Here is a 27,610-nt window from a genome sequence, read left to right on the forward strand (position 1 = left end):
TACGAATGTTTCATCGTAATCATTTGCCGTTAGCGTGACGCAATTATGATCGACACGACCAGTTTTCATCGATATGCATGCAAATGAGATTGTTCTATCGTTTTATACATTGTTTATTATCGTTTTTTTATTTTAAAAACCTTGCACAACAAGAAACTTAATTTCCAAGGTTTCCACTAAATATCTGGTTTCAAGCAATCAAGAAATATTAGTTGTAATACAAAAATGCGAAACTTTTTCGATAAGATCTTCCTCTACACAACTTGTTATTTACACCACATTTCTTTTCACATTGTAATCCAAACCCAACATTTCACTACCAAACTTTGCACACTCCTTTATTTATTAAGGCAGATGAAAGGCAAATAAACATCTTTATTGCTGTGCGACATAAAATAAAATGTTTCGTAACCACTGGGTTGAAAGTGGAGCAAACGCTAGCAAAATCAAATAAACCACCGCTACACGGTTGCTACAATGGTAAACTTTTTGCAAAACAACTTTGATACACAAACTGTAGCAAAAAACAACATTCAAACTCTATTCGGATGCAAAAACTGTACAGCTGCTACCGACGAGAGCAGTATAGGAATTGTGCACTGAAGAAACAATCGTACATCGGGCTACTTTACGAGCCGCATCTTTTTCGCGAGAAGCAGCAACGATGCTGCAGCAGTGGAAAATTAAAACCGGCGCCGCTTTATCCGGGGGCGCTTTCGAGCGTGCGTTCGGGTATCCGGAACTAGGCGACGGAAGCTCTGCAGTGGATTGAACAGCAGTGAGAAGACAATGTAAGGCATCTTAATAAATATCAGAATGTGTGTTTTGAATTTGTTTAGACTGATTCATACGAAACAACATTGTTGCTGAATTTTATTTTATATTAAAGACGGGGAGTGTTTTGAAAAATTATCGCACTTGATTGAACAAGCTTTGAAAATGGTATTTTTGTTCAGACGTGATCCTGAGCAGTTTTGTTCTGTGTATTTGAATTTGTGTGTTTTGAATTTGTTTAGACTGATTCATACGAAACAACATTGTTGCTGTATTTTATTTTATATTAAAGACGGGGAGTGTTTTGAAAAATTATCGCACTTGATTGAACAAGCTTTGAAAATGATATTTTTGTTCAGACGTGATCCTGAGCAGTTTTGTTCTGTGTATTTGTTTACCACTAGAATACATTGCTCTTGTCCGAAAGCTTTTTAGCGCTATTTATTACCACTCTTTTTAAAATGTCGACATTTTTGAAGATTTTTCAAATCCGTAAACGGCGTTTTAAATTTATGGCGGCATTTTTCATTTTAAAAATATGAAATTAATTTTTAAATGTGCCTTAATGCATTTGCTTTCTGGCGCACACTTTTTCTGAATTTACATTTTACATTTGAAAAATACTAAAGTAAAAGACAACTCAAATTCGATCTTTTTTGCTTCACACCGAGCTAGCGGAATGAAGAAGAGGAGGAATGAAAACCCAAAAAACCCAAAAGATCTACGAGTCAACAAACATTCTAAAACTCAACCGTTTACGGATTTGGAAAATCTTCACAGATGACGAAGTAGCTGAATTGGACGAGCAGAAAAATCTGAAAGTTTTTACCTTGAATTATAAGAAAAGCCTTGGTTTTTTTTTTTTTGAAAATATGTTAAGCCAAAACGGCTTAAGGCTGAGGCATTAAAATAAAAAAATGTGCAGCGGTTTCAATTACCGCTGTTTTGGATTTTAATGTTAAAATTATGTCAAAGTAAAACTGCCAACCTGGCATATTGTAAAAATTATGTTTAACATGGGTTTTGATTTTTTTTTGTGTTTACTAATAATCACATCCATGTAATTCTCATATTGATTATTTTTCTAAATCACAATAATTCCGCTTCGTATGTTCTACAAACTTTTCTATCCTTACCATCACTTCTGTAGTATCCTTCCTAGCCTACAGCATTCGTTGCCCGATCTTCTTCGCTTGCTAATAAAACAACTCTTTTATTGCCAAGGTTCGCTGCTTGTTATGCATACACCGTCAGCACAAACCCGTCCTGTGCAGTTAGTGCAGTTTCATTTCGCATTTTCTTCCACTGTACGAAAATTGTGTCAAACGTGCGCCGCTTATCCCGCTTCGCCGAAGGCAAACTCAGCCAACCATCCAGGCTCTCCCACAGGAGATGACGTGGTTCGCGGATACAACGACGACACTTTTCACTGGCGCACCGCATTGTTACATTCTCCCCATTCGAGCGATGCGTTCGTGAATGCAAACCGGACTACAAAGCGTGCATCAGGGCCTGAGAGTGGTGGTGAATTACGATAGCAAAAAGTCCACACTGCTTCCCATGGGAGCACGTAAGGGGGAGTTGGCTCTCGAGGGAAAGCACTTCCGGATGGGTTTCCGTCGATGGTTGTTGGTTTTTTTTACGTTTTGTGCATTTGAGTGCATTGAAATGTTCCAGCAATTCCGGCGTTGGTTGGGGATGGTTCTGTTGGAAAGTCGTTGTCCTTTCGCGTATGGCGCCACTACGTGGGTGGGTAAGGAAAATGGAAAGTGCGACCCTGTGGCGCGTAGTTTCGCGATACCGTGGAGGCAAGTAGAGTCCTCTAAAATACGACTACAACAATGTCGCATGGAACAGTGAATCGAGATGAATAAAATAAAGGAATTAAGCCAACACTACCGGAACAACTTGACTTCGAAACAGGGTGAATAACATGAAAACCCGGAAGCTCACACTAGTGACCCATTTTTCTCATTGACCGGAATTTTCTCCACGTCACGTTGCTCTCGGTAAGGAATTAGCCATGCAAATGAGGTTTGCAGACACGGCTGTTCGCGATATTTCCCAGGGAAAGCGTCCAAATGGCGCGTTCAAAAATTAAATAAATCATAACCACGTCGGCTCAACACTGTTTCGCGCGTTGAAACTTTGTAGTATCGCCTTATTAGAGCACATCATAAACTGAAACACTTCCTACGGGCGCCCTGGAAACTGGGTAACTGTGCGAGACCGTAGCATCGTTCGTTGTTGCGAGACACGGTAATGTTCTATTCCATCATAAGAAAGAAAATATTCCCCCATTACGTAACCAGACACGGCCACGAAGGAAAGTGGATTCAAAATTCGTTTCTTTTGGGAGGGTTCGCAAAATGTTACCACTCAAAAACCCTACCGTCCTTCCTACCTTCCCCCTCCCCTAGAGCGAAACCCGGGCCGGCCTGACTGAAACAATTTGTATGAATAAATCATGCTCATTTCCGTTTATGAACCTTAAACTACGCTTCGTACCGTTTGGGTAGGAAAACCTCCCACCGACCGAAAGTGCACACCATTATTGTGTGTTTTAGAAGGGAATTCTATGTCCCATGTTTGGCCACATCCCGCACATTCCCTTCGCTACTCCACCGAGCCGTGTGTGAGCTTTCTTTTTTGTTTCTGATTCGGTGCTTTTTGACTCGCTGGTTCAACGGAAGGCATGCTGTTCTTCCGTTGTGTTAGTTAAAAGGATTCTCGTAAAATGGGTTGATCAGCGTTAGACGAATGCTTTATGTGCTTTCGGAGAAAACTTTTCTCCTCCGTTAAGCTACCAACGAGGAGTCTTATTTTTACATTTCTTTTTCCAAGGTTGCTTGCGAAAAGTTTCTTCACTTTCATCCATAAGCACATTGTTTTTGTATTTCTTACCATGTTTTCACGCCTTCTGCACAGCCAAACCCTAAATCTATGCTGATCAAATAAGAAAAAGCATGTAATGAGATCTTTCGCAAGCTTTTGCACCGCCTTACACCGATTTTCTCTTCCTAAAGACCATCGCAGGAAGCTAAAGTTTCAGCTTTCCCGTTCTATTATGCATGCAATTACTGTTTTGCATTGTGCCTGAATTATTGTTATGCTCGTCGTTATGCATGTTTTATTAAACAATCGCTTCCGCAAATACACGTACCTGAGACCAATTGATCTCTAATTATCTCGCGTTACTTCTCCTACGCACAGTAACACGAGAACGATAAATTTTTGAGTGTATTTATTAGTTCGTGGTTGTTTTTTTTTTAATTTAAGTTTAAATATACATTCAAATATAATTTTTAATTCAAACAACCGCTACCAAAGTTTTTCGTGTGGCCAACAAATGCTACCTACAATTTTTCGAAATTACTCCATTTAGGGGTTTTGCCTGGGAAACCCACAAATACAACCTGGTGATTCGTTTACTTTGGTAAAAAAGGCCACTCTCTCGCTGATAAAAGTATAATGTTAGGTTTCCACGTGGGACTCCATATTTTGTACGGCAAATTTGGCTTCGGCTCGTTCGTACCGCAAGATGCGTCACGGGTGCTACTACCGACCATTATGCGCCACCGGGTGCACCATACCTTAGGGAAAACCGCACGCGATGGAATCGCCAACCGAAACCCCCTCCTGGGGGAGGGGAACGAGTAACTTCCAAAAGGGAAACGTCAAACGTGCATATCGTCGGTGTGTCATACCTTGCGCGGCCCAGGACGCGTCGACGACACGGAATTCGCCCTTCGTTAGGCAACGCAACCAACCGAAAACATGTCGTTTTTCGCCTCATCCACTCAACCCCGCCAGCAGCGGGCTCGAGACCTGGCAACTGATAGAGATTTTGCGTTATTTATTCTTATTTTTTTTTGGGTTTTAGGCCTAAGGTCAAAGGTTGGCGAAAATGTTGGATGGCGAAATTTTCCGCAATTTCTCAACCATTTTCCGCAATATGTTGGGTCTACCACGAAGTGGCTTGTGTGTTGTGAAAAGTTGTGAGCCGCAAAATAAAAACTCCAAGAATGGGGTCGAAGTAGACGAATCGTGGTCTGCTTTAAGCGATGGCTAGAAAACAGAACTCTCCCACACCCTCCCGTGTCCGTTTTATCCCCCCACTTTGAGGTGGTCATTCGGGTTTTTTCTTCGTTACGCTAACGTTGGGCGCAGATGGGTCGCTAGGAAATTTGGTAGGACGAGAATATAACGCTGGTCCTCGTATCCCTCCATTGAATGATTCAGAAGAGGGGTTGGAGTCGGCGCGTCTGTCGCGCCATTGAGAATGACGTGTGAAGATGATAGTCAGCCCATGCAACAGAGGGAACAAAAACCCACCAGCGAGCCTTCTTCTTGCCTTTGGTACACAAAAAAAAACCACAAAACTGCTCCAATCTTTAACCAACCATGGTCAATGTCCTTCTGCAGCGTGCCATCCTGGTGGAATGCTTCCGAACCGAGCGACATTCCCTGGTTGATTTTCATTTTCGTTTCATTCGCCCCAGCGGTACAGAAAAAGATCATTTCGAATGACCATTATTTTTTACAGCACCTTGCTGAAAGGAAAAAGAAAATTTGGAGGGTTGGCCGAGGGACGCGGTTGGAATGGACGGGGACCACGACCTTCGAAACGACGTCGACTGGTCGCAAGGGAACGTCATCTGCGACCGAAAAATGGGCAGAACCCAGCGTCATTAGGGAAAACGATTGATGGGCTTGTGAGAGAACGAAACCTTGACGCAAAAAATCTCAATCGAGCGGTTTTGAACCTTTAAATCATTGCTGTTATTTGAGTTTTGTTGTTTTACCCTAAAAATCCTTTAACATGATAAATAAAGTTTTTTAAAAATTTACAATTTTTCTTATTTATGTTTAAACATTTATTTTATATACTTTCTATAAAATAATAAGAAAGCTCTGCGATGCACTATAATGTTATTGTCCTTTTTCACCCAAACCTTCCGAAGAGAGATACATTCTTATGGCGATGCCATTTAATGTTTATTTAATTTTAACGATGCCATTCGGAAATCTCCTCATGCGGGATCTTTTCCGGTCGTCCAGTCCAACTTATTTACGAAGATACAGCACCTTTTTCGTATCCGTCCCCATTAAAGAAAAAGTGCCTTTTTTGTTTTGTTTTTACTTTCCAATTCCCGTTTCACCTTATCTCCGCTTTTTCAAAAGGTATTCAGTGGACAAGAAAATAATGGAAAAAATCCTCCCGAAAACGAGCCTGCTGTGGAACAGATGCTCCTTATAGTGTTCCAAATGTTGTTCCATGAATGTTTTCTCTGATCCGGCTGAAAATCGGGCGAAAAAAAACCTTGCGTCATAAGGAAGCTGAGATGGAAAATGGAAGCAAAAAAGAGACACAGCCACTTTGCTTTATGGCAATCATTTGAAGGCACATTTTCACTCCACTAAGTGCTAAGTGGCAAGGTTTTTATTTTGAATACCATATCGAGCAGTTTGCGTTGCTGTTATCGCCCGGAATGGCTAATTTCTGCTCACAATAAAAACGTGTCTATTGAAATTATCCATTTCCTGTATCTCCATGAAAATGGTATTTTATTGAGGCAAAAACAAAGCCGAAAGTAGGTCAATCGGCCCTTTTGCCTGGTGGAGCTAATAACTTCTCGTCACGACAGTGGTCAGACCTGCCAACGTTTATCAGATCGTAAGGAATGGTCCCGCAAGAAAAGTAAATTATCCGATGTACTAGCATACGTTACGTTTATTGTAATTTTCATTGCTCTCCTGACTGGCTAATTTCCCGTCATGCGTTGAAGCTTAACAATAGAGGAAAACTTTTTTCACTTGGTCCATTTCTTGTGCGTATCACAAAATACTCCTTCTTCCACTTTATTTTGCCAAAGTTGATTCATCTTTTCAAAAGTATCGTTCCGCAACGTTCTACTTTTAATGAGCGAGGCGTAAATTATTCTCCACCACTTCCATCACAGATGGCGTCTTCTTATCGAACGATCGATCTGCGTTGATTGGTTTCCTTTGCCATGCCATGTTTCCCCTTCAGTCCGTCACGCACGGGATAAATGCGAAAGCGTAAAATGAAATCATCAATAAATTGATCCAATGCATGGCAAATGGACGACAAATTATTGCTGTCCAAGTTTCCTGAAAGCCGAGATAATACTCAATGAAGCGTTCTCTTCATCCTCTTCGCCGATCGCTCCATTAACCATAAACATATTCCACTTTTCACTGGACGGAAGAAAATTGCATAAGAAAAGGGAAAGAAAGTGGGAAGAACGCAGAGAAGTGCGGAGGCGGCAGTCGGCGGAAACATTAAAAATTAATCAATATTCCACGGTAATGGAAATTTATTGAGCTTGGATTCGCAAACAGTCGGACCTGAGAGAATACCGCGGGTTCCCCGGGATGGTTTAAACTAAATGGGCAGTGAAATTGATTTGCCGGTCGGTTGTTTGAAAGTATTGCGTGGTGCGTGTGAGTGTACCATGTTTTTATGCCGCGCCGCGTAAAATATGCTTCCATAATCCAACCACACCCCTCCCCCTGCTCCTTCACTCCGGTGATTAATGGGCTGATGCTGGTTCGTTTATGTTACGCGGTTTAGATCATCGACGTGCATCGATTGTGGTTAGCTCAATACTCCGCGGTGGTATCTTTCGATATCATCCACATCGATTAATTTCACACTTAATCGAGTTTCCAAATGGTTGTGCAAGACCATTTTAATTTTTTTCAATTAAACAACTTTATCTGGTTTTATTACAACAAATCTAAGAAAGTATTCATTTACATCAATTAAGTTCTGTTGTGAGTAAGCTATAACATATTTATTATTCATATCCACATTTAATTGGAAATAGATGTTGATACAATGCTATACGGGATTTCAAAAATTCTAAATCTTGGTTTTGAGATGGAATACGTTTCAATAAACATTTTCTTAAGATAAAGACGGTGACAAAACATTTTCTCCGGGACAGAGAGAGCGAGAGGGATGAAGAGAGACAAAAAATGGAAAAGCTACTGTTGAAAGCTCCTAGCGTCAGATTGAATTTCCATCTTCATCAGCATCGTCGTCGTGGATATCATAATCCGGTGTATCGGCGGGAAGCAAAAATGTCCTCCGAGCAAACGCTCGCAGAAATTCACTTCCGGCGACAGCGGGAATTAAATTTAGCTCCCTTGTGTGCCACCTACCCGCTGTCTTGGAAATGAAACGACAGACACAGGATCATGCAGTAATCCTAGGGTATAGCAGTAGCAAATGCAATCGACGCTGGAAAGTACTCTTGTATTTCGGTGAGATTGTGGAGAAGGGGCTGTAAAATGTTATTATAATACAGCTACCGTCTAACAGAGATTCCGGACCACTAGCATCCACGAAATCCATTCCCGTCGGTAGTTGATAATGCAAACAAATTAAGTTGAGTGAATTTTCTTACCGGATTGTATGGCAAATATTTACTCTGCTGCTTCGGAGTAGTTTCGGAAAGCTCGATGCAAATTCTCACCGTTATCGAGCTGCTGCTCAGCGAAACCTATCGGTTTCCTTTGAACAAACTTTGCGTTGATGATGATAAACTTCACAGTTTCCGATGAGCTGTACCCGCAACAAGAGTGTGTAATCAGCAGGAGCTCTCTATGGAAGCTAAACTTGTCCGTCTTGCGTTGAACACTGTTTACCTTTGAATAGTTACAGCAGTAAGTTCGGTGTAAATAAGACGAAACTTATCCACTTTTCCCATGCGGGCACAAGGATGACTTTCACCCACTCCAACCCGAAGATGGCTTTTTGATGACGCGAAACAGTTTTGGAAATTGTTTGGTAATGGCCGAAGAATCCAAAAGATGTTATTTTGTCATGGAGAAATATTGTTTATTAAAACTAGTGACATATCAACGATTGCTAACATTAAACAATAAATAATTTTCATTTAAAAAATACATATTCCACTACAGATTGAAAGCAGATAATTTTATTTTGTTGTGTTTGCTTCTCTTTATTCGCTTGCAGATTGGAACAGAGTAGGCGATCACGAGCGAGTCCATCGGCAGCTTTCGGTTTCGTCCGACAGCAAACTGCTCGACGACGACATCCGGGAGGAAACACGTGTGATAATGCGACCTAAGAAGCCACCCCGACCCAAGTCCGAAGTGTTCCTGAACAAACACGACCCGCACCCAAGACGGAAACGGTTTAGTGCATTCGGGGTAAGTTTCCATCTGAAATACAGTATGTTCTGCATATCGTGGTATGGAAAAAGAAATATCCACCAAAGACAATCCTTTTTTGGGTGGCAACATAAACGATGTCAAAATATTCTCGTAGTCTAACAGGGCAAAAAAGCAACATGGACATTTTGTGTAGGCTTAAAAATGATGTATGAACATTCTAAGCTTATCTGTCACGATTCTTCATTCGCTTTGCGACAATCTGCTAAACGTTGCAGAGACACTTTCGTTATTAATGATTTTCTCATTCACACTCTCAAAATTTGTATAGTGATTGTACCGATAGGATAAATAAAAACGAAACACTGGTTAAACATTCAACCAAAAGTCCAGATAAAAAGGGGGGATTGGTATGTAACAACGGTTGCGTCAGTACTACACCCTGGTTTTGACATGTTCCAAAGCTGTGCACCATCAATTTTACTAAACATTCACATTTATCTCTCTTGCTGTCTATGAATATATTATATTACAAGAAAAATAATGTTCTCATGTTTCAAAAGCAAAATGGTTCCGTTTCGATGCAGAAAAGACCGTTTGATTTGCGGGTTTAAATCGCCCCATCTTTCTTGCTCCTCAAATAGAAAAGGTGGAAGCTAACCATGATGCTCATCTAACGTGGAAAGCTTAAACTATATATATAAACTGTTTGGGAATATTGAAGTAACGATTACGATTTGTTTTAATAGTTAGTTAAATTGTGTTTCCAACCATTTTTATTCTTCCAAAGATTACAAATCGCGTTTACTGAAATATTTCTTCTCTTTCTCTCATAAAATTCCTATTCATAATCCCAATACATTATTTGAAGTGGTGAGAAGAATCGCAAAGAAAACGAATGTTACTTAGAAAATGCACACCAGCATATGTGAATTGATGATGCCTTGCTTGTTGTGCTGCTAGACTATGATTTATTCTACCATCTGTTTGAAATATGAAAATGCATTTTGCTCCGCGTACTTGCACTGCGCTGCAGAGCCCCATACATCAGCCACACCTTTTCAATGAACTATGCTTACTGCAGAAGGCAACAGTAGACGGTCGAGGCAAAAGTTTTCGGACGTTCATTCAATTGCACCAAAACGTCCACAAATCATCCATTCACGGGTAAACAGCTCAATCAAGCACAATTGAATACTTCTTTTCCACTGCACCGCCAAGAGGTTCCCGATTTCGGTTCAAAGTTCAACTTCTTTTCTTACACTTTTCTTTACACTTTTGCCATTCTTCTACCTCAAGCGGTGTAAAGTTGTAACCGCTCAAGCTTTTCCAGCTCGATTTCCTACTGGCGGATGGTGAAGCAATGCTATGGGTCTTTGAACGTTTGAGGAGTTTTATCCTTTCTTCCGGGGGCGCTCTCGTGATCAGCGGGAAATGAATCGCTCGGGTAACGTTATTTGGTCGCGAAAGTTCACGTCATCAGATGTGCAACTTGTGCAAAGTTCGTTTTGGTAAAAATTGCAATCGAAGCATCAGTTTGCTAAAGTAAAAGCAAAACCCAAGTTTTTCGCCGAGAAAATTCGATGCACACGTAAAGACATTGTGATGTTTTTCCTGCTGAGCAACCATAGAAGCGTTTTCGTGGTCCATGATTTTACGAACTATTTGTGAACAAACGAATAAAGACAACATAAAACTTGCAACATATTTCTCAGTGTTCGTTGATTTTATATTCAACGATCTACTGTGTGGGTAATGCTGATATTTAAATAATGTTTTGTTTACTTATTTATTCTCGTATGATGGGCTTTGATTTAAACAATGTAATTACAGGTTTAACTGAAGCCACAACTTGACTTCTTGATACAGTGATTTTGTTTTATAATGGAGACGCCTGGTAGTTCACAGCGTATAAACGTTATGTGCCTTTTGAAAATGGGTATGAGTTTAAACATTACATGTCAATCATTCTTACATTGTGTTTACATTCATTGCGGTATTCCATCCTATAAAAGGATGTTTGAAGCGTCGTTAATAAAACATTCAGCCCGTTCCTCCCAAAGCATGAATGTTTCGTGGCGCGCTTAACAGCTAATTTGAGAAATTCATAAACTCCGAAACAACGGTGGTGAAGTGGAAATGATCCGACGGGTGGTCATGATAATGGGAAAGTTGTATCCACCTCCCCTCGGGCGCTGGGAAAACCAACCACCCGCGACCCAGACCGCGCGAATAGAAACGTATCCGCCGGGTCGGGTGCTCTCGAAGGTTACACTTGTCAAAACACAAATCCCTTGAATAACGATTATAGTGCTGCCCCGGAGGTGAACGTTATGCTCTTTTTATGCATAATTTTATGTCCGCATGAAAAGGGAACGAGGATGGAGCGAGGGCAGTCGACTCAATCTCGAATGGTAATGACTCTTCGCTGGAAATTGCCGTAGGAGCTTAAAGCACCCCGGCCACACCTAGAAGTTTCGGGAAGCAGGAAAACGGAAGCCCGGAATCATTTCCAATCAGAGCCTCTCTCGCACCCTAATGCGCGCTTCTCAACCCGTGCACGTCTGTGAGTGTCTGCACGGATCCGTAACGCTTTTGCCGGTGACCTATTTTGTGGCCCATAAGTGAGCGATTTATCCTTCTCACGGACACTTTCACACCCCCGAAACGGTCCTTGCTGTTCGCCCTTCGGTGTCACACTTCACACCTTCAACTCCGAGCTATGCCTCAGAAAGGCTCTTTGCGGTTTTCCCCGGTAATGGTTTGACGTTCAGGTTGCGGTGCGTGGCGAAGAAAATTAAATTTCACTTCCGCTGTTGATGATGATGGAACAAAGTTCCCTGGCGTGTGTGCGTCAGTGTTGTATGAGTGGGGCGCAGGAATTTCATCTGATGTTCTTTGAAATTTTCCCATCCACACAAACGAAATGCGGAAAACAGTGACGCCTATCGGACTGACGTTTTCGATGTTGCAAAATGCGCACAAGTGAACGTCATCCGAACCGAAGCCTGACACATTCAACTGTGACCTTTCCAACGTTTTACCTACGGCAGAGCTTGAGCGGAGGAAAGTATTCGCTTCCATTCAATTGGATATGCTCTTTCATAATCGAAAATCTGTGCTTTTTGCAAAGCTACCTACGCTATTTGCAAACGTCCCGAACCTACGGTGCTGCTGCCAGATGTTAAACATACATTGTTGCTTTACTGATTTTTAATGAATCTCAGCAATTAGTCACAAAACCCTTTCTCGTTTATAAAACCTTTATTGTTGAGTGATTGTTACTGTTGGAAAATAATGAACTTTGAATTCATCGAACATTTTTTCCCCAAAAAAAAATAAAAAATCGTTTATTTCAATTTGGTTATCGATCCGCTTCCAATCGAACGTCCAATTATTTCAATCAACATTCGAATCAAAACATTTGCATAAGTATCATTAAGCAAAACCCACCGCTGCCGTATTTGATACAATTGACCACAAAAACGAAATGAATAAGCGTCCCAATGGCTGGGCAGAGAAAATTAGCATTTTCATTACTGTTTCACTTTGTTGCTAATTTTAGCCACCATTGTTAGCACCCAGTGGTAACCACTTTCGGGCCCTGGAGCGGCAGCATCAGTTTTGTGCCGAATCCATCCGATGCGGAAAAAAAGATGAGAAAATCATTTTCGGACTCGGGTATAATTTCGTCCACTTCTGCGGACGAAAACTGTAACCCTCCACGGTTGGTGAAGTGATTCGCAATTTCATCGTACCGCCCGTGGCAGTTCAGTCCTGTGCTGGCTTCATCCCTTGGAAGGTCAGCCATTTCGGTTCGGACCGTAGAACCTGGGGCTCCACTCACCCAGGAGAGGACGGTGTGAATGCATGCAAGCGTCAAACTGTGTAATATCATTTTACATAACTTTAGCGAATGGATCCTTGCTGAAGCACTTGTGAAGCACCTCTGGACGGTACTGTACCCAGAAGCGGTAAAGTACCTACCCCCGGATGAATGCCAATGAACTGGATGTGAGAGTTGAGCAATTGAGTTTTTGATTTTTCTAATAGAACGTGGAATTGACAAGAAGTACTCTAAAATATAGACCTCAGGGGGGTTTGTTCTTTCTAGTGCATTCCTAACAATTCTTGATGATTCTTTCTTTTACATTGCTATAATTTAAACATATCATAACATAACATATTCTGTCCGTAAGGTACAAAATATTAATAAATCAAATCTCTACTCTTTTACATTTTGATGTTGATTATTTTCACTTAACCACTTTTGATTTTCCGTAAGAGTATTGAAAAATGTATTATTGGTTTGTTTTTCAACCTAACTTTTTCCATTCTCGTTTAATTTACTACCATACCTTTCGATACTGATATCGTAAGTAAGCTCAGTCGTGCAAAATCGACTGTCCAAACATTGTCCTTGTTGAGAAAAGCACAAGAAGCAAGGCGCTTCCTTCTACCGCACACCCCTTCACTCCATTGCTCCGTTGTGCAAACTAACCTCAAGGCGTTAATATCTGGACAAACAGTGGACTTTACCACCCGGTGGAGACGTTTGTCAACGTAACACACACGCAAACCCACCCATACACGCCCAACGATACTGTCGTCGACATCGTGTTACATTGCACCACATTGTCGTCGCACGAAGTGGAAGTAAAATATGTCTTCCCCTCAGTAGTTTTTATTCAAGCGGAACCAACAAAAGCTCGAAGAAAAAGAACGGAAATCGGAGATCTCTATCCGTGGGTATTCCGGTCATGATCCTTCGCCCTTTCGCGACGACCGTCAGTAGATTCTGCAACGGATGCAATTCCTAGCTTTTTCCGTCCACTTTCGCCACCGATGGTGCCCTTTCCCATCGATTCCCGAACCCCAACCAACGGGAATCGTGGAAATACTTTATCGAAGATATATTTCCTGCCTTGACAGTGTAAACCCGTTGGTTGGGTAAACTAGAAGAACCGAAATAAGTTTCGAAAGTTAAACATTTGCCAATCGACGTAATAACAGCACCAGAAAACTTAGATTCAATAGCTTAACGTGTTTGCGGACGAATGTCGCACTGTGTTTGTATTATTTTCTGCAAACCAATGTGAAAATAGACCACGTAAATTAAAGAAATTTTAAATCATTTTTATTCGAGTTTTGTTAAATTTGTTCTGATATGAATGTTTTATTTTGGTTTATTTTAAGCAAAACTTTTATTCTAATTTTACAATGTTTTCAAATGAATCTTTCTTGTAGTGCATTTTACAACGAGTGTAACGTATGCAACATTCATAGTTCCTACTGATACTAATACTATCGTATTCCTTTTGTGTTTCCGTCTGGTATCTTCGTCGTGAGTTCTAGATCTTTGATGTTTATTTTACGTCAAGGTGCAATTTCATCTCGCCTCCCCACGCCACCCGTTTCTTACCCTCGTGTCGTTTCAAATACTTTTCTTGCATTTACGAAGCGACCTGTGCATTGGTAAAGTATCCCGTGCGGCATTCCGATTCTCGAGAGGAAGTTCTTTTCTGTTTTGTTTGCTTTGCCTAAGCCCACAAGTGGTGGCCTCTTTTGCGGGGTTGAAGTGAGCGAAGTTTTCTTCCTTCTTCTATCCACCATTTGGTGTGTACCGTGGTTGGGTTTCATTTTCTTGCCATCCCGGGGTATTTTGCGCTTACACAGCCACCCGGAAACGGAAGTAATTCCGTTGCTACAATGTAGCAGTGTAAGTAGACCACGCGGCGAGGGATCGGACGACATCTAACGGGCAACGTGCGCTCAAAGAAATTGTTCAAGACAAGCAGTTAAAAGCAACTGATTTTATTGTTTGAATGAATGGGTGAATGTCGAATCAAGAGGCTTAAAAAACGTAACGGATAGTTTGCTGCATATAAAGTGTTCTGCTGGAAATGGAAGCACGTTTGATTTTTGTGTTCCTGAATTTCTTAATAATTATTTCTTAATAAAAATTCTTAATAAATAATTTACATTTCAAATCCGCCCTTTCTCAGAGGAACAATTTAGGCTGGCAGCATGTTTCCAATAAACAAAACGATTCTAGTTACCTCAGGTCCTCTTGTTACAGACGGCATGGGCTTACCAATTAAGATGTCCTTCCGAACCCTCGTCGCTATTTTTCGTTGGTTCCAAGAACGGCATTGTTTTGCAGACGTCAAATGCACGACGAAAGTCTATGAAGTTTTTTTTCGTAACGGTCTTAGTAGAATACGAGATGTAAATCTTCGTTTGTTTAAATTTGTCGGTATTTGGACCCATGTTCTTGGAATTTTTTCGGGTTTCCCCCGGTGGGCTTAAAGTGCGTTTCCAGCGGCACCAGAAACCCCCGAAGGTACGGATCTGTCAGCTCAGTTGACCCAAAGTTCGTCCCAGAAAATACCCGATGCGAAAAAGTAAAGCGACAATACCGTTCGGTTGATCGTAGCTCCGAAACACAGGGGAGATGTCCGAGGCTTTTAAGAATTTAACTTTATTGCCCAGCGTCTTGTCTTCCTGACACCGTGACCCTTAATCCACCGAAGCGCATCGACAAGCCTTACGTTCCGTTACGCTATGCGGTAACCGGTTTTCGTTCGGCTTAGAATTCTTTCCCTAACGATGACGTTAGGTATTTCACCTCGCGTAGTGTTTTATTTTTCTACGTACCTTTTTGTCCGTTCGCTCACGGTCTGTGGAGAAATAAAAATCATCAAAATACGGCGTACCTGTCGGAAAGTGCCTTTAAAAGAGTCGCTCCACCGTTTTATCCTATCAAACTGTATATCCTACATCTGCTGAGTAGTGGGTTTGCGGCAAACTCAAGCAGCGTAAAATTGTCCATTTTATTCCAAGAGTGCTTCGTCGGCGGAAATATTTCAATAAGACTGCCAACCGGTTATTACCGGTTTGTCGTGAGAAATACTGGGCGCCTCCATTAATATTTATCGTCAAACTCAAGTAAAACGTATTGATTTTTCTGACCGGTACAGATAACGAAATTCCAAAATTATTAAAAATTCAATATCTTCAATTCCTCTTTGTGCTTATTCATGTGTTTAATGAAATTTTCTCCCATTTTTTCCCGCTCCACAGGGTGACTCGCCATTCGGAAAATCGGAAGCTTATATCAAACTAGAACAACTCGGTGAAGGATCCTACGCAACGGTATTTAAGGGTTATAGCAAGTAAGTAAACCTCCGTACTATTTTTCTTCACTTGTTCTATTTTCTTTTCCAGCCTAGAAAATGTCCACACCGGTCCTGCACAAATTTCCCTATCACTTTGATTCGCTTTAATGGGAAATCAATTCGACTCGACAAAACAACCAGCCGGAAAAGTCCTAAAATCATGCTACCCCTTTCGGTGACGTGACACGGTTAACTTTCGAGTCGATCCACTTTCGTTAAAGAAGAAGAGAAAATGGCTTTGCGGGAAAAAAACAAAACCCTGCCCAAAGGAAAAGCAGCCAAATAAACGCTCTTCATTTTTCGCATCCCCCTCCCGTCAGCCTTTGTACGTGGCGCGTATGTGCGTTTGATTGGCGTCCGCACTTTACGCAACGGACGAACGCAACGAAAGGCCAAAAAAAGGGAACCAACGGCGGGGGCCCGAACGTGCCCGAATGGTGAACCTAATCCGGGACAATTTGCCAACGATATTTGTCCACCGGGTATCCTCCCGGGGGAGTTGTTTAGTTAGGGCAATCGGCGATACGGGGGCACACGGGGTGATAAAACAAAGGGCAAAATCGAACGAGCCCTCCGTCCCGAAAACCGTGGTCCCTGGACCGAGGCCGAAAAGCGGCGAAAGTAGCCATAAAGAAATTTAAATTTTATTGCATTATTTATGAAAATCGACCGCCATAAAACGTGGAACGATGTAGTCTGAACGCCGCGCGGGCAACGCTTGGTTTGGTTTTCGTCACACTGCGCGTAATGTGTGTTGGAGTTTTTATGTGTTTCGCGCTAGATTTTTTTTAATATGTCAATTGAAAAACTTCGAACCATGTGCTGCTGTCCGTGATGTTGAAGTTGTGAAGACACGTTGACAAAATCTTGTTGAAAATGAAGCGCCCTTGTTGACGGAAATGTGTTGTTTTGAGTTTCACCCATGTGCATGGTTGAGAGCGTTGGAAAATCATCGTCATCGTACGAAGACATGTGTTTACCGTCTTTGTGGCAGCATAGGAAAACACGAAAACCTCCGACTACATTTTTCGTTTTGTTGTCTGTACATTTTTCGTTTTGTTTATACAATTTCTGTTTTATGCTCACCAACCATTAGCTGGTCGAGTGCAATTTCCTCCAAAAAGACATCATAAATTATGCTCGTTGCTCGTTGCTCGTTGGATCTTCTGGCAGTTGTTTTTATTTTCCTTTCTGCCCCACGAGTGCCGTTCTACAGTTTTCCGGTTTTCCCATCTCGTTATGTATGGAAAATACAAGAAAGAGGTGCTTCTAGACAGCAGTTTCCCGGCACCGATTACACTCCATTCGCTCTTAACCGGGCACTTGCCACGGAGTGTATGAAACACGAACGATAAATCGTCTACTATCCGAGAAGAATGAATGTGGAATTTGGAATTTTAGGGGAAGAATGAAAACATTGGGAGATACGTCGACCAATTGTTTTTTTTTTTTTAACGGTGGCGGGAGAAAACAAATGTAAATCCATTCCATTCTGCATCGTTTAATTTATCTGTAAACGAATGAGTAATGAATCGGGGTTGACTTGCAGCGATTCCAAACGATTGCATATTTAAATCATTTATTTTCCAAACACTAACACTACAGTGAAACAGTCAGACGAACGAGGCGAGGAGTGGTTAACAACCCTCCATTGCAACATTTACAAATCAAAGCCCGACAAAGCACTACGACTTTGATCGATTGATTAAAAAGTTCAACAAATCGCTAAAAAGATCACCCCCAATCAACTGTGCACACAAGAAACACAGCGGGCACGACCTTTAAACGATGAATGTTTCGCTCCCGGTTGAGAAGCGGCACGTTCGCCGAACAATGTTGACGTGAGCCCAATTTTTATGTCCTCAGCTTTGAACGCACGTCATTGGCGCTCAACGAGGGACAGCATTAGAATTTCTTCAGCCTCCGACCGATACTGACCTTTGCGCTGGCTTTAACTTTTTCTTATTTGTTTTAAGTTGTTCCACCTTCTCATAAAACCAAAAGGGTCTCGCTCTACAGTGTGCGTTGTTGGGTGGCGACACAATCTTCATCTCCGAAGACATTCAGAGCCAGAGTGCCTTGGTCTGGCTTATCGACCGGCAACTGTTAGCGTGTGAGCTAGTGTGGCAACCATTCGTCGACTCTTGCTACTCTCGCTGACCAAAAGGTTATCACACAAAAATACAATTTCTCCGAAAAAGCTACTAAACTTTTTCTACAAGCGAAACACATCTTCAAACATCGGAATTGGCTACCTTTTATATCACGATCCGCTTTGCTTCGCTTTTTTCTTGTCCTTTTCGCTGTTTTATTGGACGATAAACTTTCTTTTGTTTAAAAGAACAAGGGAAGTTTGGAAGAATTTTTCATCAAGATGAACTGGTGGAACGGAATATAGCTTGTTGCTAGTTTGCTGCGGAATTTAAAAACTTTTTTCATCGCTTGAGTTACGTTCTCTCGACCGTAGGTTTATAAGAAAAAAACATTGTGTTCAACAGAATCGTTTTAAAAATGTTTCTCACGCAATAGTTTTTATCATATCTATTAATGTTTGAAAGTAACTTGGTTTGCAGATGTTTTAATCTTGACCGTTATCACAGTTTAGATTCAGATATAGAATAATCAAATCGTTCATCAAACATATTCTACCTTGCTCTGTGTTTTTGTACAGACTTAAACCCTGTTTGTTCTTATTTTGTTTAACCCAATATCAGGCTTTCAATTCCACCATAACCATGAAAAATCCGAAGCATTTGTCAAAATGCTCTTTCTCGCCTTGCTGTTTCCATCGATCGTGTAATGCTAGTAAACCAAATTCATTTTGGGAAATTGATATCGTAGTACCGCACGTTCATTGGAAAGCGGTTAATGACAGTTTCGGCTAGGGACATTGCGATCTTTCTCCCTCTAGGGACAAACCATCGTCGTTCCCATTTGCGTCCGGTTCACTGTGCTACGCCCTCGCGGTAGATTAAAGGATACTCTTCCCAGCAGTAAAACAAAAACAGTCTTCGGTTTCGCTTTCTGTATCAATCATGGCCGAACCGTCTCAGCGTGACTGTTGGCATCCAGGGCCGGAAGATTTAATAAACGAGCTCCCATCACTCTTGCGGCGAACGGTAACGAGTAGGAGACATCATCATTAGGACACCTGGTCGTTTAATTAAGTATTTAAACACCGGGGTCCGCCCGGTGGCACCGTTCCATTATTCTCATTATGCTCTCGAGCGTTGGGTGAGGTATTTTCTTACGTATTCACCCAATTGTATCCAGAGATTTTCCATTTTCTTCTCGGATTCTTGTTTCTCTTAGGATTCCTACGCAGATACTCACGTGGTGTGAGAGATAAAAGACTGGCTTTTGTTTTTCGGCCCATGATCCATTTTCACCCCAACTTTGGGAAACATTATTGAACTCCTTCCCTAGCGTTAGGTCTTCGAGACAATCAATACTATAAATAACAATAGCGAAATAATGACAATGGTGCCCACTCGTGAAGCAAGGCGTACAGAATGAGGTTGCCAAAGAGGACCTAAATTAATTCCGCTCCTTTCGTGTTACGTATTTTACCCGCCCACCCGGAAAGGCGACACCTTCGAAAACAATATTCGTTGTCATCGTCGACGTTGGTTCGGGAGGAGAACGAAAAAGCAAGCTCAAGCGGAGAGTAAATGATAACGAACGCCCTAAACGAAATCATTTTTCTATCCCGTCGCCGAATGCTGGTGTAGCTTTCGAACTCGCAACGGAAAGCCATCGAATCGTTCCGCTTGGTCGATAATGGACCCTGTCACTGGCTCCAGTTGATGACTATGTTCTTCCTGCGAAAGAAGAACACTCGTCCCGTATCTTTATCCACCAACCAACCAACCAAGCAGCAGAAGCACCCGAGGATTCCCTGTTGATTACTTCCAGCAAACCCGATTAGAAATGCAATGGTGAATCTTTTCTGCCTCGCGACGAACTTCTAATCCTCCCGTCTACCAGCCGGGATTTAGGTGCCCAGCCTTCCGAGCTTTCCGCCCGGATCGGCGAACGGGATGGGAGAAATAATTCATTTAATCCTCTATTGACATTCGCTCTCCGGACAAAGTCGCTAAATCTGGCGAAAGGCCGGTTTGTTTTGCTGCCCGAGCGCAAGGCAATCGGCAGGACGAAACAACTCCGATAAGCCACGTCCGTCGCCTTCCGTTGTTTTAGTGTGTCTAGACCCCCGATTGGGTGCTTCAGTCGATGATTATTGGTTTATATCACTGTAAGGAAGGTGGGACTGGGGGGTGGGGTATTGCGATGGACTTGCGTGGCTTTCCGTTTTTCTCGCTTGGTGGAAGTCATTTGGCTATTATTATTGTTGCCCGGGCGGCGCCGAGATTAGCAGAAAGCCAACGGCATTGCGAGTATTAAGGGATTAGGCAAGTAAATGAGATGTAGTACGTTCAACTCCGGAATGCGGCTGCAACAAAATTTGGGTTGTTTTCGTACACCTGTTGGGGAAAACAAAACGTTTTCGCATAAGAGAATAAAAGAATGGGAATAGGAAAACAAACTGGTTCTGAAGGTGAACTCTGATCTGGGACTATCGTTTTGCGTATTTTAATTAATTTAAGTTCAATACAGTTTTAACATTTCCTTGAGGATTTAATTCCTTGGATACAAAAGATTGAATACACATTTATTTTCATTTACCACTGTGTTATCACTTCCATTTTGAAACACACCTCATTGAAGTAAAACATGCCAGCTCGTGTTCCGTTTGCTAGCATGTTGTCCTCAAGATGTGTTCGCATTTTCCCAATCATTGGCTCCGTCATGGAAACTCTTTGAGATTGGTTTTCCTATCGAGATAAGCATCATTCGTTCAACCGATCTTTTCCTAATCTTGTTCCATTTTTTGGTCTCCTTCTTCAACTCCCTCTCTCTTATCCCTTACCTTCCTTGAATTGGAATGTGCAGCGGCAGCATCCCACTGACCTACTTATTGTCAATCGGTCGGAAAAGCGTTCCACCCATCGCCCGCGGCATGCACAATAAACCACTCACCCGCCGGCGAGGCGGCTACGACCGTCGAGAGACCGAAAAGTTTCGCATTTCGGTCCCAAAACAGCAACACCCTCCATCGTACGACCGAAAAATACATCGAAGGAATGTCGGTCTCCTTACCGGCCACGGTGACACACACACACACACACGCACACATTGTGAGATTCCTTTGGCAAAACTTTCCTGTCCTCTAGCCTTGTCTCTCTCTCGTTGCCTTCGTTTCGTTCGCTTTTGGAATGGTTTTGAATTCGGCATGCAGCAGCCAAAACCCGTCGCGCGCTCCGTTCAATAATCCCTTTATTTTCTGGCCTCTTTCCCTATTTCTCCACGACTGGGGGAGGGGGAATTTTGGCATTGGGAAAATTGTTTGCCCCTCCGTGCATGGGGTGTGCGTCCTGCACGTGTTGCTCCTCGTCCCGGAGTCGCTCGAAAATCGATAAGTTTGATTCCATTCTGTGATGTGAGATGGTTCGCTTTTCTTGATTTCTTTTTGGGACATTTTTTTTTCTCTCTGCTTATTTTCTTCACCGTTTGCCAAACGCATTTCCTTTTCTTTCGGGTGACTGCTGGCGGTGCTCTTCTAAAACTTTTTTGTTTTCTTTCTTACCTCCTATGTGTTGATTTAGATGATTTTTGCCCGATACAACCTTCAACAAGCAAAGTTTTTCTTTCTACCCTAGATAACGGGAACAGTTTGTGGTTGGGTTTTGGCGTGACGGACAACATTTTCGTCGCATAAACCAATGCGGTTGACAGAGGGTTTGATGAAAGTTGACAAAAATATAGAGAATAAGTAAAAAAAATTAAAAGAATAACCTAAACAGCATTTTATTCGATCGCTCGTTAAAGCAAAGTCCCAAAAACAATTGGTAGCAAAAAAGCTCCAGAAATCAAAATGAAACGTATTCGTTGTTTCTGACAACATTGCTATCAGATTAACATAGAAAAAAAGATACAGATAAAATCCTTCGATGTTTTTTTTCGAATAAACAAGGGAGCGTTTATAGTTAGAGCAAAAATCATGCTAAGGCTAGTTTCAAAAAGCGCAGAAAAAATGTGTACTTTAAGAAGACTGTGGAAAATGAACGGTTTTTCGTGTCGCAAAACAGCTTCCCCTGCGAAACGGAATACGCACGCACAGCTCAACATAATTCCACAAATTGAGTTTGCTTCTTTAACCGCCCCGAAAAACTGGACATCTTAAGCCATTTTTCTTCCGCTTCCACGACAAGACAAGAAGACGGACGCACATAGTCCGTCCCGGGTGAAAGCGGCCACAATTTATCTCCGAAGCAGCCGCCATCAATCCTAAAGTGTTCTAATCGAATTTAGGGTTGGATAAAGGATAACACCGCTACACGGCGTGGATAGGCCAGGTCGTACGTGGTCGTTGAAGCTTGGAGGCCGGCGTCTTTCCGGCCACCGATGAGTGTGTTCTGGTGCACGGAAAGCGTCAGCATCGAACCGAGGCGGACACGTAACTTATTGTCTACCGGTGAACCGTATTTCATCTCCACCAGTACGCGACCCAACCACCGGCCCCCTCTCCTCCCCAGTCACCATCCGACGAACGAGACTAATCCATGTTCTTTCGTGTTCTATTTTTCCCCACAGTTTAACAAATCAAGTGGTAGCGTTAAAAGAAATCAGGTTACAGGAAGAGGAAGGTGCACCGTTCACGGCCATCCGCGAGGCGTCCCTGCTGAAAGAACTGAAACATTCGAACATCGTGACCCTGCACGACATCGTGCACACGCGTGAAACGCTCACGTTCGTCTTCGAGTTTGTGGTAAGTAGACATACACACACAGGTTCCAATAAATCCATCGGTCAGCGGGGCCAATTGATCGGCGTTTCATGCAAACGCGCTCTCCTCCCCTCGACGCCAGCTAAACTTTTAATCCCGTCTCCTCCTGAACCAAGCCGTGGGACGTGCCCCAAAGTTCCCCGCTCGGGATGGTGTGGCGTACGGCCGGAATTATTTGCCCATTTTCCACCGCAAGCCTTACTGCTTATTTATTACCTTTTATTAGTTGTTGAAGTCATTCGTTTCGCTGGCGGAAGGAGCGTTCGTTCGTTCCATAGACGATCCTCCGCGTGGCAGAAGGACCTGCTTTCTTCCGGCGAGATGTGGCAACTTCTCTCGGAGAAAGCGTGTCTGGACCGATCAGCACATTTTATTTATTGCCCCCACCCTCGAAGAGCCGAAGCTTCGTAGGTATCCTTCCGGTGGAAACCAAACGCAACAGGAGAGGAGGAACGTCGGGGGCACGAGTCGGGTGGTGGGAATTCGTCATGAATTTCTAAGCGCTTTTCTTCCTTCGTACCAAACTCCCCTCGGGACCGCGACGGCGTGTCTGGCTTCCTCGGCATTCCGGCCGGTTCCGTATCAATTTTCTTCTCCCTTCCGGTGTGATTTATTATCTGCTGTGTGTTTGGTGTTTCGAATGATTGCCGGCCGCCCTGGAACGAAGAAAAGACATTCTATCCGTTCCATCCGTTTGGCTCCGTTTGCCAATCGGCTCGAGTCGCTTGGGACCCAAGGGTTTTCTTGGGTTCTCTTGTTAGAGTACTGTTTCACTCTTTCTTTTTTCTACTGGAAAGATGGCGCCCGTTACCAAACATAAGTACGTGCTTTGGTGTGACTGATACTGACTGATTGTGATATATTTTTTGTCTCTTCAAACCGAATTTCTTCATTTATTGCTTTCTATCATTTGTTCAAAGTCGAATATATTAAGCTTTTATCTCTAAATTTTTTTATTTCACACTCTAGTATGTTTTACTCAACAATACATTCCTTTTTCATGTGTAGAAAACATTTTATGTTACGTTCTGCAACAGTTTTTCGGTCCGTTTCTTTCTTTCTTTCTATTTTTTTTAATTTACACGAGTTTTCTTGGTATTGTTCCGAGTCGAAAAACAAAATCCCGTGTCCCAACTGGAGTTCCTTTTATCTTCTTTTCAGCCGCGTCTGTTAGCTGGTGGTCTCTTTCTACCGCAAAATTGACCCTACGGTCCTTGATCAGCTAGCGGACGTTGAATATCACCACTACTGCTGTCCTCTGCTCACGCCTCCAACCTGTTAAATTTAAACTGGTTCCGATCGGACCGTTGTTTTTACAACATATTACTTCCAATCGTTTTATTTCTGACGACACTGCATATGATCCAGCATGTTTTATTTGATCGGTAAAACATTCACACACGTCACACACTCGCACCGAAAGCAAACCACAGTTTTCAATTGATTGTGTACCAAATTATCACCACAATGATGTATGAACATAAAATCACTTAATCCCGAGCAAATATGCTCGAGCGTCAAATACGATTTTTGTTTTGGTTTTGGTTTTTTGCTTCCATTTGCTTGGTTAACCACTCCCAGGCGGAATTATTGCGATACACTCTCACCGTTCATCTCTTGCCGAAAGATTTGTTTGTTTTTATAACCCCTAATAAATCAACACAATCCTTGCAGTGGTGGAAAAAAAAACAGCGGAAAAGTGTGCCACATGGTGCGCCACCTCCCTCCCTTAGCCATGTTGGTGGTCCGTTGTTCTAATACCACAGTGGCATGTTCGGTTGGTTTTCGAACAAAATTTCCCATTTCGATGCAGCACCACAAAACACTCACAACGTTCGTGCGTGTGCAATAATTCATCGTTGATGTGTCTGGCCGAGGCGAAAGGTTCTCTCGAGGACCCGACGCTGCGTTCACCCACCAAAGCCGCCTGGTCAGGGGGTTGGTGGTGCAGTTTGTTATTATCCATCGTCATCGCTCGATGGGATGTTCCGAAAACACAACCATAAACAGAAACGGTTCGCCATCGACAAACGTGAGCAATCTGTGGAAAATGGAGGAAAAACTACTACCTTCTTCGCCGGTTCTGGATGAGTTGTGTTCGGGGACGGGAAAGAAACGAACCCATGGAAACGGTGGAAACAAGTACATAAATTACAACTTTGGCTTCCGAGAACAATCAGTGAACAACACTCGAACAAAGGGCGTTCAACAAACGCGTACGATTGCATCGGAAGCTTCCTGAGGTTGCTCTTTCTTACATTATTATCAACAGCGCACCTTTTCGCATCTCCCCCTGCGAGATGCGTGAGTATGCGAAACTCCTGGAAAGTGATAAACCAAAGCGGAAGAGGAAAAGTACCGGGAAAGATCCTCCCATGGCCGGATATGCCATTTATCAAGCACCTGTTCCATCCCGTTTCGCATCGACCCTTTCCAACTTGTGGCGCTCGGTTCGTATTGATTCTAAGTTGGCTGGCGCAAACGTGGACCGGGCTCCCTTTGTAGTATCTTCAGGGTTTGGGAAAGACCGCACACTGCGCCCTGGAAAAGGAAGAAATTGATACACAGTTTCGAAACGGGATACACTTGCTTGCCTTACTCTCCACCACTGCCCTTATTTCATGCAGTCGTCGTCGGGGCTTACCTGTAGGATGGTTATCGGCCGTCGAACGTCTACCGGTGGCAACAATTTATTGAATTAAATTAATAATTAGGCCACCGGCACAGTCCCTTTCCCCACGGCAGGTTGTGCTCGGTGTAAGGTGCACCCTTCGGAGGAAAGATGTAATTTATGGTTCTGTAAAACAACGGTAGGGAGTATCCTGTTTCCTATCCTCCTCGGGAGGTTATCCCTGAATCGTCGGTACCTGCGTCACCGTACGTTGTAATTCCAACGCATTAGTTCTCGATTTAATTATTTATGCTAATTAGTTAGTGCAACTGCCGGGAGGAAATTTGATACAATAAAAAGAGCACCATGGACAGTAGTGATAATCTATTTAGAATAAACGGTAAAGAAAGTTTAGGGAATGGATGCGGGTCAATGAGAAACACTCCACCATTTGTGTGTTGCCTGTAAAGGGATCTTTTAAAAAGATACACTTGTTTGCCCATTTCTAAGCTTGTAAATGATTCCCTTTTTTCCCCTACAGAACACCGACCTTTCGCAGTACATGGAGAGGCATCCGGGCGGGCTCGACCACCGAAACGTGCGGCTGTTTCTGTTCCAGCTGCTCCGAGGGCTCTCCTATTGCCATAAGCGTCGAGTGCTGCACCGGGACGTGAAGCCGCAGAACCTGCTCATCAGCGAGATGGGCGAGCTGAAGCTGGCCGACTTTGGGCTCGCGCGTGCCAAGAGTGTTCCGAGCCACACCTACTCGCACGAGGTCGTCACGCTATGGTACCGGCCGCCAGGTAGGCATCGCTCGTGCTGTCAATTTGTTGGGAACATACAGTTTACCAAACACGATTTCATTTGGGTTCATTTGTTCCGTTTTCCTGCAGATGTTCTCCTGGGCAGCACGGAGTACTCCACCTCACTGGACATCTGGGGCGTCGGGTGCATATTCGTCGAGATGATAACCGGCATGCCGACGTTCCCCGGCATCCGTGATACGTACGATCAGCTGGACAAGATCTTCAAAATTCTCGGCACGCCTACCGAGGACTCGTGGCCGGGCGTAACGCATCTGCCGGGCTACAAGCTACAAATGCTAGGTAAGACGGATGCGGTCCTCCACGCGGTCCGAACCTCCTGCGTCGTCGTACTGTCACCTCTGGGCCGCGATCGCTCACACGTCTCTTCCACTGTTCCACGCGCAGGCTTCTTCAAACCCCGCAAGCTGGGACTGAGCTTTCCACGGTTGTACGACATCAACGAGGGCGAAACGATGGCCACCTCGTTCCTGCAGCTGAACCCGGACAATCGGATAAGCGCGGACGATGCGCTGCGCCATCGGTACTTTGCCTCGTTGCCAAAAAAGCTCTACGAACTGCCGGATGGTAAGTGCATTGCAACACAGTTTCGGTCTTTCTTTGTGGTTTACAGTTAGTTTTTTAACGTAACATTTTTAGTAATAACTAATTAAATTAATAGTAATAACTAATAAAAAAATAGTGAATTAATCAAATAAGAGGAAGGTGTATGTAATCACCTTCCGATGAATCTATGTTGCTAATTCTCCATGTTCTTGCACCTTAAATAATTGAAAATAACAAAATGTCGTGTATGTCACCTCCGCTTTTATCCAAGATTATTATTTTGAAAAGCAAGGATGGTAATACACACGATTCAATTCTTTTCTTTAAGGAATCTTTCTTATGGATAAACAATGTTTTAAAAAAATCACAAAATAATTGCAAGCAGTTTAATTGCCTCTTCTTCTTCTTCTTCTTCTTCTTGGCGTAACGACCTATTGGTCATGCCTACCCGTTAAGGGCTTACGAGACTTGTTTCCCTGTTGTACGTGGATAGTCAGTCCTATCGTACAGGGGAGAGTCCGGTCTCAGTTGGGATTCGAACCCATTAATTGCCATACAACTAAATAGAAAATGTGCTTAAAAATCTCTCTCGAAATGAAATAGACTTTGTAAATGGAAGCTACAACTCCTCTATTAATAACATGAGCATTGTGAGACTGAGATT

At 42.9% G+C, this 27,610-nt stretch overlaps 1 protein-coding gene across 1 annotated transcript in view; it reads left to right on the forward strand.

Annotated features, from left to right (window-relative positions):
- The window catches only part of LOC131262628 (cyclin-dependent kinase 14), a 124,163-nt gene that overhangs the window by 95,137 nt on the left and 1,416 nt on the right, over positions 1-27,610 (forward strand). Inside the window, exons 4-9 of the mRNA XM_058264675.1 lie at positions 8,783-8,979; positions 16,024-16,115; positions 22,773-22,947; positions 26,118-26,379; positions 26,470-26,682; positions 26,788-26,967. Of these exons, the coding sequence (XP_058120658.1) occupies positions 8,783-8,979; positions 16,024-16,115; positions 22,773-22,947; positions 26,118-26,379; positions 26,470-26,682; positions 26,788-26,967 (1,119 nt within the window). The remainder of the gene's footprint in view (positions 1-8,782; positions 8,980-16,023; positions 16,116-22,772; positions 22,948-26,117; positions 26,380-26,469; positions 26,683-26,787; positions 26,968-27,610) is intronic.

Source organism: Anopheles coustani, chromosome 2 (genome assembly GCF_943734705.1).
Source record: "Anopheles coustani chromosome 2, idAnoCousDA_361_x.2, whole genome shotgun sequence".
Lineage (NCBI taxonomy): Eukaryota > Metazoa > Arthropoda > Insecta > Diptera > Culicidae > Anopheles > Anopheles coustani.